The following is a 12,656-nucleotide window of genomic DNA, read 5'->3' as shown; positions in this document are numbered from 1 at the left end:
AGAAAATGTGATCCAAGATGCTGTGTCAGGATTTCATGAGATGACTCCAACTGAAATATTACATTCTTCTGCAATCTCTCGGGCAGTCAGTCTTCAATTGGCAAGCACTATTTTGTTGACATTCCTGACACAATCGTCGTCAGTAGACATCAAAGAGCATTCTGAACAAGGGTCATCGTCCAGACATTTTTAAACCATGTGAACCATTTGTAAGATCGAGTATGGCATAAGCCCTCATCACCCTAAGCTTCCTGCATCATTTGGACTGCATCTGTAAAGGTTTTCTCAAGTTTCATGAAAAATTTAATGAAGACGCATTGCTCCTCTAATGCTGCTATCTCAAAATTCGCAAACCTGTTCGACAGCACTGAACAATAACTACCAGACATACAACAATGAAACTTCCAGCAGTTACAAATTAAACAGAGGTGTGTGCAAGGATGCTACCCACATTTCGCTTCAACACACCATTGGTCGGAAATTATGAATGTTCTGGAATTTTAACAGACCTTATACATTTTTTGAAGATAAAGACACATTGATTTACCCCGAGCTAATAGACTTAGTTCCCCCGCATGTGTCCTGCTCCATTCAAAGTCAATTGAAGAATGGAAGCCGTTTTAATGGTGTGTGTTGCTCTGTCTTTCCCCATAGTTAACTCTGTGGTGGGGAGAACGCGAAGGAGGGGGAGGTGGGTGGGCATGCTACTACATCTAAATCAATTACCCCGCAGGCTACATGAAGGTGTAAGGCAGAGGATACTTCTGGTACTACTTCTGGCCCTCCATTCTATGTTCCATTTGCAAATGGTGTTTGGGAACAATGACTGTCAATAAACCTTTGTATTAGCTCTAATTTTTTGAATTGAGTGTCTTGAAGGTTCCCTCCGACAGACTTCAATATTCATGCCTTCAACAGTATCGTCACTGTCTGAGCTGTTACACAATACCAACATCACAGGGCCTGATGGCTTCAGACCTGACCAGTTTGGCCTGTTGATTTTTGTGCTTAACTTGGATTTTGGGGGACAATTGCAAGCATTTTTACAGAATCACTTTGCTGGCTGTCTTCTAGTGTCTGGTATGAGCATCTATCCTTTCAAACATTAGGTTCAGCAATCACCATTATTTCACAGGTAGGAAGGGTTGGTTGTTGGACTAGTGGTGCAGACTTCCAGCTGCACTGAAACATGCAGGTTTATGGGATCTGCTCAGTTATCAAAGTGTGGGGGCAAACACTAGACTTCTGTACAGGCTGCTTCAATGCAGAGTATATGACTTCAGCAAACTGGGTGGCTGTATGGCCTTAAATGCCTTCTTCGAGTCAGAATATAAGATGCAAAGGGTGAATTTCATCCATATTTTCTTATCTTCTTCTTACTCCAAACTGGATGAGTTTAAGAGCAATCAACACACACGAGTGTGGCAATACAATGAATACCTGGTTCTTGGGCAGTGGAACCACATCTTTCACATGTATTCTGACTATTACAAACAGTTATGGTGCAGCCGTTGTATTGACACTTAAAGCAACAGGACCTAAATTTAGGGCAAAGAAATCTTTCTGCAGTATATTCAGGCAAATTTTGTAGACTGAATGTCATGATAAAAGACAGTGACTTCTGTAACTCACCGCCAACCCTTTCCATGAACAACACAACAAAAAACCACCTAAATTGCAAATTTCACTTTTTTATTCACTCTACGACTAGTTTCGGGTTGGGACCCATTTTCAAATCATCATGACACAGTCAAAAAGGGTATTTCCAAAAATGCAAAAACTATATCTAAAATGTGCAAACTAACAGTTTAAGCGCAATACCGGTAATTTAGGAAGTTTTCTACTTCAGTGAACATTCACTTTCCCACTCCTGTAGAATTTCTACAAGACACACTAGGCAGGTTTGCATATGGTGGGGGCAAAAGAGACAATAAAAAAAAGCTGCATTGCTCACTAGAAGCACAAAAAATTATTTCAGTCCAAAATTTCCAATAAGGCCAGAAGCAAATTATGGGGAAATTTTAGCCCTATTGTCATCAATAAACAAAGCGGCAATGATCTGAAACTTTATTATTTATGTAGGTACCACGTACATGAAAAGCATAAGTTATGCCAACCACAAAGAAACACACACACACACACACACACACACACACACACACACACACACACACACACAGTATTTGCAAAAGCAGGAATTGGTTGATAAGACAAGATAAAAGCCTGGGGCCTTGAGGAAACAAACTACAGGGTGTCCATAAACTCCCTTTACAACTTCAAAATTTTATTACAATGGAAGTTGTTGAAATATTTTAACAAAATTTCTTTTATTGTACTCACTGTTTACTAAAGTTTTTATACATATAAAAATTTTGTGTTTCAGAAACTCTGTTAATGGAAGAAACTGAACCTCTGTAAAATGGCAACTCCTCAAGGGAAGGCACAATGCGTGTGGTGGTTTACTGAGACAAAATCACATGTTCAGACTCAACAAAACTTCAGAAAAAAGTATGGATGAGATCCACCATCGTGCCCTTCAGTCAGTTCATGGCACAAAAAATTTATGTTAGATAAAGGGAGGAGCAGGTGACCAAGAACATCCGAGGAAAACATCGATCGCATTTTAAACGTCTTCACTCGTTCACTTAAGTCCATCTGCACTGCTGCCAGACAATTGCAACTACCACGTTCAACTGTGCATAAGGTCCTCCAAAAGAACTTACAGTTGTACGCTTACAAAGTTCAACTGTTACAGAAACTTGAGCCAAATGACAAGCCAAAACAGACAGAGTTTGCACTCAACATGTTGGAACGTCTTTCGGAGAATGAAGCATTCCACAAGCGAGTTTGCTTCAGTGACGAGGCAACTTTTCATGTTTTTGGGACATTAAACAGACACAATGTGAGAATTTGGGGATCTGAACACCCCCATGTGACTAGGGAGCTTCACCGGGATAGTACAAAAGTGAATGTGTGGTGTGGAATCATGTGCAACTGAATAATTGGTCCATTTTTCTTCAACGAGTCAACAATTACTGCAGACGTTCACCTCGACCTTCTGACTGAATGTGTAGACCACAACTGATTGACAACAACCAACTATCATTTTCCAGCACAATGGTGCACCACCACATTGGGGACTGTATGTCCGTCAGTTCCTCAGTGAAACATTTCCAGGCAGATGGATTGGAGGGATGGGCCAATTCCTTGGCCACTGCCTTCGCCAGATATCACTCCCTTGGACTTTTTTTTTATAGGGATATGTAAAAGATATTGTGTATCAAACACAGATACGGGACACTGCTGACTTGAAGCAAAGAATTCATAATGCCGTTACTATCACTGAAGATGCTATGCTACAGCGAACATGGCAAGAAATCTAGTACTGTCTTGGTGTGCTTCGTGCAACTAAAGGCGTCCATACAGAGGTCTGTTAAACACTGACAAAAAACTTTTATAAACATTGATTACAATATAAGAAATGTTAAAATATTTCAACAACTGCTGTTGTAATAAAATTTTGAAGTTCTAAAGGGACTTTATGGACACCCTGTACATCTTGAAAGAGAGAGGGAAATGTTCAGAGGGAAATTGTACATCTTTCGTCTCAAATTAAGGAATGATTAACCTTAATTCCATTTAAGGATATATTTATTAAGGAAGAATAAGTTTCTTGTATCAACGTAGGAGAAAAATTATTTATACTATTATTTGGTGGTCTCACCATGGCAGATAAACAGCCAATGATAAAACCTCAGGCTATCAGATATAAAAATATCCTGAGTACAGTTCCAGTCTTCATTTATAGGTTAAAAATGGTATCTGGAACAAGAATTCAGGTAAAGAACACAACTCATCTTCAAAAAAGGTTATTTGAGAGACTTTTGTTACTTAAAATATACTGTCATATATCAGTTTATGTGATTTTTATTTTGCATTCAGTTTTTGTACTTTCCTATTTAAACAAACGATACTCATTATTGAGGGGGAAAACGTGGTTCAGTGTCAGACCGCAGATCCGAAGGGCTGGGATTCAAATACTGGTCATTTCTGGGGTTTTTATCTTTCACTTATTTCTTTCATCTCTGGCAATGTTTGTTAATATGAAAAAGTGATGAGTTATATCATAATTTCAAATCCACATTAAACTGTAGCTCCCATTAACTGGTTTCGCAGATCAGTTCAATGTAGAAGCAAGGTAATGGCATCCTACACCTCACTAACCATATCCATTAAAGTGTTGTAAGGTTAGAACTAATCTACAGGTTGATGGCAGCTTTTCTGACAACAGAATGCCTTAAATTTCTGAAATATTTATATTATATTGCTTATGTGAATTATATTAGAGCCTGATACATTTAACTACTGTAATGCCTCAATTTTCTTGAGAACATTGTATGTTGTTCTAGAGGTGGAGTGGTTTAAATTATTGTATAATCTATTACAACCCAGATTTTTGTATCTGAAGATGGTAATATATGCTGCCAAAACTAGTAATTCACTAATATATTAACATAGCAATGTTGGGAAAGTTTTCATATGAAGACTACAGTGTGAATTTATAGATTGCCTCCTGCACCAACTGATCATGTAAGGTAAACACAATATTTTAATACGTTCTACAGAGTTGCTGTGTACATGTGTAGCCTACCCACATCTGATTCCACTCTGCAGTGACGTTATACCCTTGAAGCCTTTGTGGAGGTTGGTTTTGGTCCTAATATTATAATTACATTTTGAACTTTTTAAAGAAAAGATAATATTAACTGCTAAAGAATATTCATGAGTATATGTACTGTGAAACAGATGTAAAAGAATGTTCAATACAAGTTGTTGGCTTTGACCGGTGACATAGGAAACATGAAACATGTGTCTTTAAAAAAATGGCAACCACAATGTGATGTTATTGGTGACTTTTTCAAAATCAGTTTTTTCTGCTTTCCAATTCATTGGCTTGGCCAACTAACAATGAAACTTTGAACATATGCGCCAAAAGGTGACATGACATTTAGTCATTAACATTAAATCACTTGTTTATACCACATTCCTCTTGACCTCTGTGAAACTTTCAAAAGAAACTCAAGATTTTTTAAAGAAGTCTGTGGGTGTTGTAGAACTAAATGTTATCCATGATTCAAGTCTTTAAAAAAATATTTTGTAGCACATTAATATAACGAAAAATGCATAGTAAACTTTTTTTAACATCAGATTAACTGCAGCTGGGGTGCAAAATTGCGCAAGAAGTCCAGAATTGGAGAAGTCATAGCCAGAGACGAGGGAGCAGAGTTACAATACTTCTAGCAGAGGTGTATTGCCTTTGCACCTTGTGAACATTTTCCGCATGCATTTAATTCAAATAAACAGCAAACAACACATACAATCATCATTGTACAATGGTATGTGAGATGTAGATGAATCATGGAAACATAACTTTTAAAAAGACACTGATGGGTCTCATCTCTTCTTTTACCCAATATTATCATCTTAACAATACACAAAAAGTCCTGCTGAGAACACATTCCACATCACGGACATCTCTATGGATAACAATTACAGTACCGTGGGCACACTGGACAAGTGTATTCCCCTGACAAAGCCTCTCAGGCAACAATCTCACCGTTAATGTTGAACAGACCTATTTAACTGGTGAATTCTTTGATATCTGGCCCAATTTGTGTATAGGTGGACATCCCATCTATAGCAGTGGCCACTCCAATGCATAAACCACTTTTGTGACATTGTTCCACTGCAGAAAGTATGAAAATTGTGCATGTAAAACAAAATAACTTATCTGCTAATGGTTCACATTTGGTGCCATTTCATTATTTGTGACATGACACTTACAAATAACGTTGGTGATGGCAGTTACAACAGATCATTCAGATACTGAGTGAACAGCCTATTTCTACTTTATCTTTAGTATGTTTAAGCAACATCCATTGCTGTAAAGTACAGGATTTTTACTGGTGGTTGCAAATATCCACGCACCGCAAATGCCACTGTCTCCTTACACCATTAAAACCACATATGTTGAATATGATGTCAAACACAAAATTACTTCATGCAAAGAACAGAATTTTTGTAAATTATAATACTTATGTCTTCATTATTTTCTTACAACCACTGAACACATAGCTGATAGTAAGTTAATTATGAATAATGCCATCAGACTTTCCCTGAAAATGGAAAGTGCAATGCCCTCAAATTGTCATATAGTAAAGGATTTAACATAAATCAAAAGCAGTGGTATAATACAAAGCCTATATCATGAACAGTATGAGTTATGTAAGATATTCAAATACTAACAAGACTTTCAACACTGTAGATTTTCAATGATTATTATGTCAATGACATTGTGAAATATAATATGGAAAGACATTTACTGTGCATGACAGACATCTCTTGTTATGCCACATTATTCACCAAATATGCTGTATTTACAATGGTTCCTGAAACCCAACTTATTCATCAGTAGAGTAAATACAGCTCAGTTCAATTACTGTACCACAATGAAATTCTCAAATCCCCCATGTTGCACCCTCAGCACATCTGTAACAAAACAATTCATTTATACACCCTTCTTTTTATAACAAATATGCATTTCTTCTTGGTGTAATAATTTTAATGGCCAGTAGTGTAGTTAGTGGCGCCAGTGGAGTGGCATGCCCGCCGAAACTAAAGTCGCCACTCAAACGGGTCTAACAACACTCTGCACGTACCGAGCATTGGTCAGCATCCTCTCCAGAAACAACAAAGGTGAAGGAGAGTTGTATCTTATGGCACGCCTGTCCATAAGGAAGGCTCGTCCGAACTGTGCCCCTGGGGCGCTAGCGCCCGCGATTGCCCGTGGCACCAATTTTGCTTATGCATCCCCAATTCTCCCCCCATGAACCACAGCCACACAACAGCAACTTGGCAAGGTGGGATGATTTGTGTGTCTCACTGGTACGACGGAAGGGTATCGGTGGAGAGGCCACACAAACATGTGGTTTCAGAAGAGGGACAGCAGCCTTCTCAGTAGTTGCAGGGGCACTAATCGGGATAACTGACTGATCTGGTCTTGTTGCATCAGCCAACATAGCCTTGTTTTGCTCGTACTGCAAACAGCTGAAAGCAAGGGGAAACACTACTGTAATTATTTTTCCTTAAGGGCATACAGCTCTACTGTAAGATTAAATGATAATGGCATCATCTTGGGTAAAATAATCTGGTGGTAAAATAGTCCAGCATTTGGATCTCCAGGCGAGGATTATTCAGGAGGATGTTAACATCGGGAAAAACAAAACTGGCATTTTATGGGTTAGAGCCAGAAAACTTAGATCCCTTGATTGGGTAGGTAAGTTAAAAGGGAATTTAACAAGGGAAATGGTTAGGCTGAAGTTATGTATAGTGGGAATCTGTAAAGTTCAGTGGCAAGAGGAACAGGACCTCAGTTCAGGTCACTACAAGTTTATAAATACAAGATCAAACAAGGGTAATGCAGGGGCAGGTCTAATGATGAATAGTAATATGGGTGAGCTACTATGAACAGCCTCATGAATGCAATATAGCCACGGTAGACACAAAGTCAGCTTTGCAGATGGAGAGTGAAAGAATGTATGATAAGAGAAATTATTCAGATAGTTAAGGGTGACGAAAATTAATCATGATGGGAAACTGGATTAATATAGTAGGAAAAGGAAGGAGAGGACAAATAGTAGTAAAATATGGACTGTAGGAAAGAGATGAAAGAGGAACCCACAGAGGTAGAATTTTGCACAGAGCAAAAGTTAATAACAGCTAACACATGGTTTAAGAATCAAGTAAGAAGTTTGTATAAGTGGAAGAGACTGAGACACAGAAAGGTTTCATACCGATAACATAATGACAAGATAGCTTTCCGAACCAACTTTTAAACTGTAAACAAGGGCATGTATAGACTCTGAACATAAATTTACTTGTTATGAACTGTAGATTAAAACTGAAGAAATCGCAATAAGGTACGTAATTAAAGAGATGGAACTTGGATGAGTTAAAAAAAAGTCAGAAGGAGTTTGAGAGTTTTTCAAAGGGAGTGTGATACAAAGTGACTGCAACATGGAAAAGAATACAGTAAAAATGAATGGATAGCTTTTAGAGAGAAATAGTGAAGGCCGCAGAGCGACAAATATGTAAAAAGACAAGGACTTCTACATACATACTCTGCAAGCTACTGTATGCCGTGTGGTGGAGGGTACCCTACACCACTGCTAGTCATTTCCTTTCCTGTTCCACTCACAAATAGAGGAAGGTAAAAACGACTATACATGCCTCCACAAGCTCCCTAATCTCTTTAATCTTACCTTCAAAGTGCTTACGCGAAATATATGTTGGTGGCAGTAGAATCATTCTGCAGTCAGCTTCAAATGCCAGTTCTCAAAATTTTCTCAATAGTGATTCTCAAAACGATCGTTGCCCACCCTCCAGTGATTGCCATTTGAGTTCCCGAACATCTCTTAACACTTGCATGTAACCTGAACCTACTGGTAAAAAATCTAGCAGCCCGTCCCTGGATGGCTTTGATGTCTTCCTTTAATACATTACTAGCAATACTCAACAATGCATTGCATTAATGTCCTACATATAGCCTTGTTTACAGATGGGCCACACTTTCTCAAATTTCTCTGAATAAAGCCAAGACGATCATTTGTCTTTCCTACTACTATTATTACATGCTCATTCCATTCCATACTGCTTTGCAATATTACATCTAGATATTTAATCAACATGACTGTGTCAAGCAGCACACTACTACTGCTGTTCTCTAACATTATGGTTTTTTTTTGTTTTTACTCGTCTGCATTAACTTACATTTTTCTACATCCTTGGGTATCATCAGACGTACTGAATTTAACTAATGACAGGATATGCAGTAAATGATGGAGCCGAAAGGGTCTACAGACTTTAAAAAATGAGAGTGACAACAAAGAACAGTATGTCTAAGCAGAAAGGGCTAGAGCCAAATTTAAGGATATATATGATTATGTAACTGGGGGAAAGATAGATAAACGCCTACAAAAAAAATTGGAGAAAAGAGAAGCAGCTGTATGAATATTAAGAATTCCAACAGAAGGAATATGTAGATGGGCTATAAGAGGGAAATGAAGTTGAAGGCAACATTATAGAGCAGAAAGAGGAAGTAGATGAAGATGAGATGGGAGGAATTTGGCAGAACACTATAAGACCTAAATCAAAAGTTGGCCCCTGCAGTTGATGACAACCCATCTGAAATGTTTATATACTTGGAAGAGCCAGCCATGACAAAACAATTCCACCTGGAACACATAATGTATGAGACAGGCAAAATACTTTCAGGCCTCAACAAGAATGTAATAATTCCAATTCCAAAGAAAGCAGGTGCTGACAGGTGTGAATGATTCACATTATCAGTTCAATAGGCATTGGTTGCAAAATACCAACAAGAATTATTTACAGGAAGGAAAAACAGAGGAAGATAAGTTTGGGTTACAGTGGAACATGACAGGCAATACTGATCCTATGACTTTTGATGGTTTAAAGAAAAGCACATATGTGTGTACAGCATTTGCAAACTTACAGCAAGCTTTTGACAATACTGAGTGGAATACCTTCAAATTCTGAAGGCAGCAGAGGTAAAATATAAGGAGCAAAAGATTCTTTCTAACTTGTACAGAGACCACACTACATTGTAAGTGTCTAAAGGCATGAAAGGAAACCAATAATAGAGACAGTGAGAGAATTGTAGCCTGTCCCCAATATTATTCAATCCTACACTGAGCAAGTAGTAAAGGAAATGAAAGAAAATTTGGAGAAGGAATCAAACTTCTGCGAGAAGAAATAAAAACTTTTGAAGTTTGTCATTGACAATGTAATACTGTCAGAGACAGGAAAGAAGATTAGGGTATAACATTGTGTCGACAGCAATGCCACTAAAGATTGAGTACGAGCTCAGATTATAAAAGGACAGGGAAGGAGATCAGCTGTGCCTCTTTCGAAGCAACCATCTCGGTATTTGCCTGGAGCAATTTAGGGGAAATTACAGAATCACCAGTTGGGGAATTGATTCGTTGGCCTCCTGAATGAAGGTGCAGTGAGCTACACCCTGCACCATCTTCCTCTGTGACAGCAAAGGACTTCGAAGAACAGTTGAAAGGAATGACACTGTCTTGAAAGTAGGATATAAGATGGTTTCTGTGTAAGATGTACAAAGCAAAACAACGCTACAGGAATGTAGTCTAATTAAATTACATTAGGAAATGACACACTACAAGTTGTAGATGAGTACTGCTATTTGGGCAGCAAAATGATGTCTGAAAAAAAAAAAATAAATAAATAAATTAAAAATTAAAAAAAATTGTTGGCAATATAAATTTCAGCATTAGGAGGACTTTACTGAAGGAACACATCTAGAATGCAGTCTTGTACAGAAGTGAAATGAGGACAATAAGTAGTTCAATAACAAGACAAGACAGGAGAGAAGAGCTTTTGAAAGGTAAGATGGTATATTATGCGGCTAATGAACAGGTGCTGAATAGAATGGGGAAGAAAAGAAATTTGTAGGCTAGCACAACCTGACTAAAAAAGGGGATTGATTTATAGGGCACATCGAGACATCATGGAATTGTCATTTTCAAACTGAAGGGAAGTGTGGGGGGTGAAAAATATAGAGGAAGGTCGAGTGGTGAATCAGTATGCAGGTTCAAATGTATATCGGTTGCAGCTGTTATTTGGCACTGAAGAGGCTTGTATAGAATAGACTAGTGTGCATCAAACCAGTCTTCAGACTGAAGACCACAACAAAAAACCATATGCAGTCGCCTGCCTTATTAAATTTCAACTCTATCTGCCAAAAATACTCAAGTGTGTTCACATATTGAATGAAATTAATAACTGCAATTATTAATCCCACACAATTAGCAATATAGATATATGATTTCAGTATTACCAATAAGACGCAAAACATTTTCTTCCACAAAAAAATTCTGAAATAGTTATTGCAAAATAACAAACTTAGAGCAACTGTTGTTAATGCTGTACCTGAAAGGGATTTGCTATTTGTCATTAGATAAAACCAATGATTTAATGAAAAGTTTTGTGTAATCATCTATCAGTAAGTAGGGTATTGGTTCATACTTGCAACACAGACCTTCACGCAAGTTCTTCCAACGAAAATAGAACACACTCTTTCACACTAGTGAAAATTAGTTTTAAAATTTCTTAAAAAAGTGTTTGTTGTACAGTGGGAGTGGCAAGCCTGTCTCACGCTTGGTCATCATTTAAAAAAACACATTCAGTCTTTGAAGGATTTCAAACTCAAAGCTTTTTCACCATTCCAAATCGAATGTCATTAAAAGTAAGACGTTGCTGCAGTATCTCATATTGCAAACATTAACAACCATTTTCCAAAACCACAACTGTGATTTCATAATGATTGCCAATAATAGCTGGACCTATCGGTACACACAAACGAGAAAGAATAGGTAATACCAGTTTTATTCATTTCCACAACCTACAAGACTTCTGCAAAACACGTTTCGTACCAACATTCACTTAAAGGAGTAACTGTACCAATTACACTGCGCATCCCTGGAGGCTTAAGCGTCAAGCTGAACTGGAGAAATGTTTTCCTGATACTACAAATTGTGTCAACGTGGTTTCAAGAATTAGCACATGGGCAAACATTCTCGGAAATTACCAATGTGTCACAAACATTTCATGACAATTTTTGTTTCAAATGTTTCGACCAAACACGTTTCTGACGTGTAATGCGAGGAACAAATATTAAACAAATTGGGGCGTAGTTTCTTTAGAGTTCAAATACATGCACGACGCAATGTCTTCAACACAGAGCAAATAAGTATTTGGATTTTGATTACTTATTTAATACAAATAACATCTTTTCATAAAAATCTTCTTGTACACTCGGCAGTTTGCACCAGCCTGAAACTGAAATTTCGTACTTTTGACAACTTTTATTGTCGTAAGGCAGAAGGGAAACTGATGGGAAGCCAACCCGGTTTGGACTGTTTACTACTTTCTGAATGAATTGATTGACGTTTCCATGACAGTTGTTTATATTCGGTGTAAAGAGGTGTAGCTTGTCCCGTATTCAAGCTTGTGGAACATGTGCACTATAAGTAAATGAAAGCAGGTATATAACAATAACAGCGTACCGCGATGTCAGAGGAAGGAGGGCTACCACTTGTTTTAGCGTCGGTATAATATGTGGATTTCGCCTCTCTGGAAATACGTGATCCAATTTAACTTTCCAACCAAATTGTGGAACTGCAAAACGTGTAGCATTACTGCCGAGCGCACTGCTTCCTTCGTCACCCATATTCATCAAGTATCGAACTACCACAACGCCCTTGTGTAAATCTCGAACCCATTTCATAGTTCATGAGATTTCTGACAACCAGAGACGATTACTTAATGCTTACGTACACGACCAAAGGTCTTTGCTAATCAACGAAAGACGGCGTATTGTTTTACATTTTATTTTTATTTGGCCTTCGACGCTGCTGCACAATACAACCATCAAATTAAGAAGTTTTCAAATTACAAAACACGATGATCTTTTCCAGCATACGAACGACGTACGGTACTGCAACGGCAACTGGAGCAAGACAGTGATCAAGAAGTCACAGTTGCTGAAAAAT

At 37.9% G+C, this 12,656-nt stretch overlaps 1 protein-coding gene across 1 annotated transcript in view; it reads right to left on the bottom strand.

Annotated features, from left to right (window-relative positions):
- Positions 1-12,397, bottom strand: part of LOC126483959 (non-lysosomal glucosylceramidase) — a 262,802-nt gene extending 250,405 nt beyond the window's left edge. The window contains exon 1 of the mRNA XM_050107254.1: positions 12,171-12,397. Coding sequence (XP_049963211.1) covers positions 12,171-12,391 — 221 coding nt within the window. The 5' untranslated portion in view covers positions 12,392-12,397. The remainder of the gene's footprint in view (positions 1-12,170) is intronic.
- Between the last annotated feature and the right edge of the window lie 259 nt (positions 12,398-12,656).

This window comes from Schistocerca serialis, chromosome 6 (genome assembly GCF_023864345.2).
Source record: "Schistocerca serialis cubense isolate TAMUIC-IGC-003099 chromosome 6, iqSchSeri2.2, whole genome shotgun sequence".
Taxonomy (NCBI): domain Eukaryota; kingdom Metazoa; phylum Arthropoda; class Insecta; order Orthoptera; family Acrididae; genus Schistocerca; species Schistocerca serialis.
The sequence above is the reverse complement of the archived record's forward strand: the minus strand, read 5'-3'. Positions and strand labels throughout refer to the sequence as shown.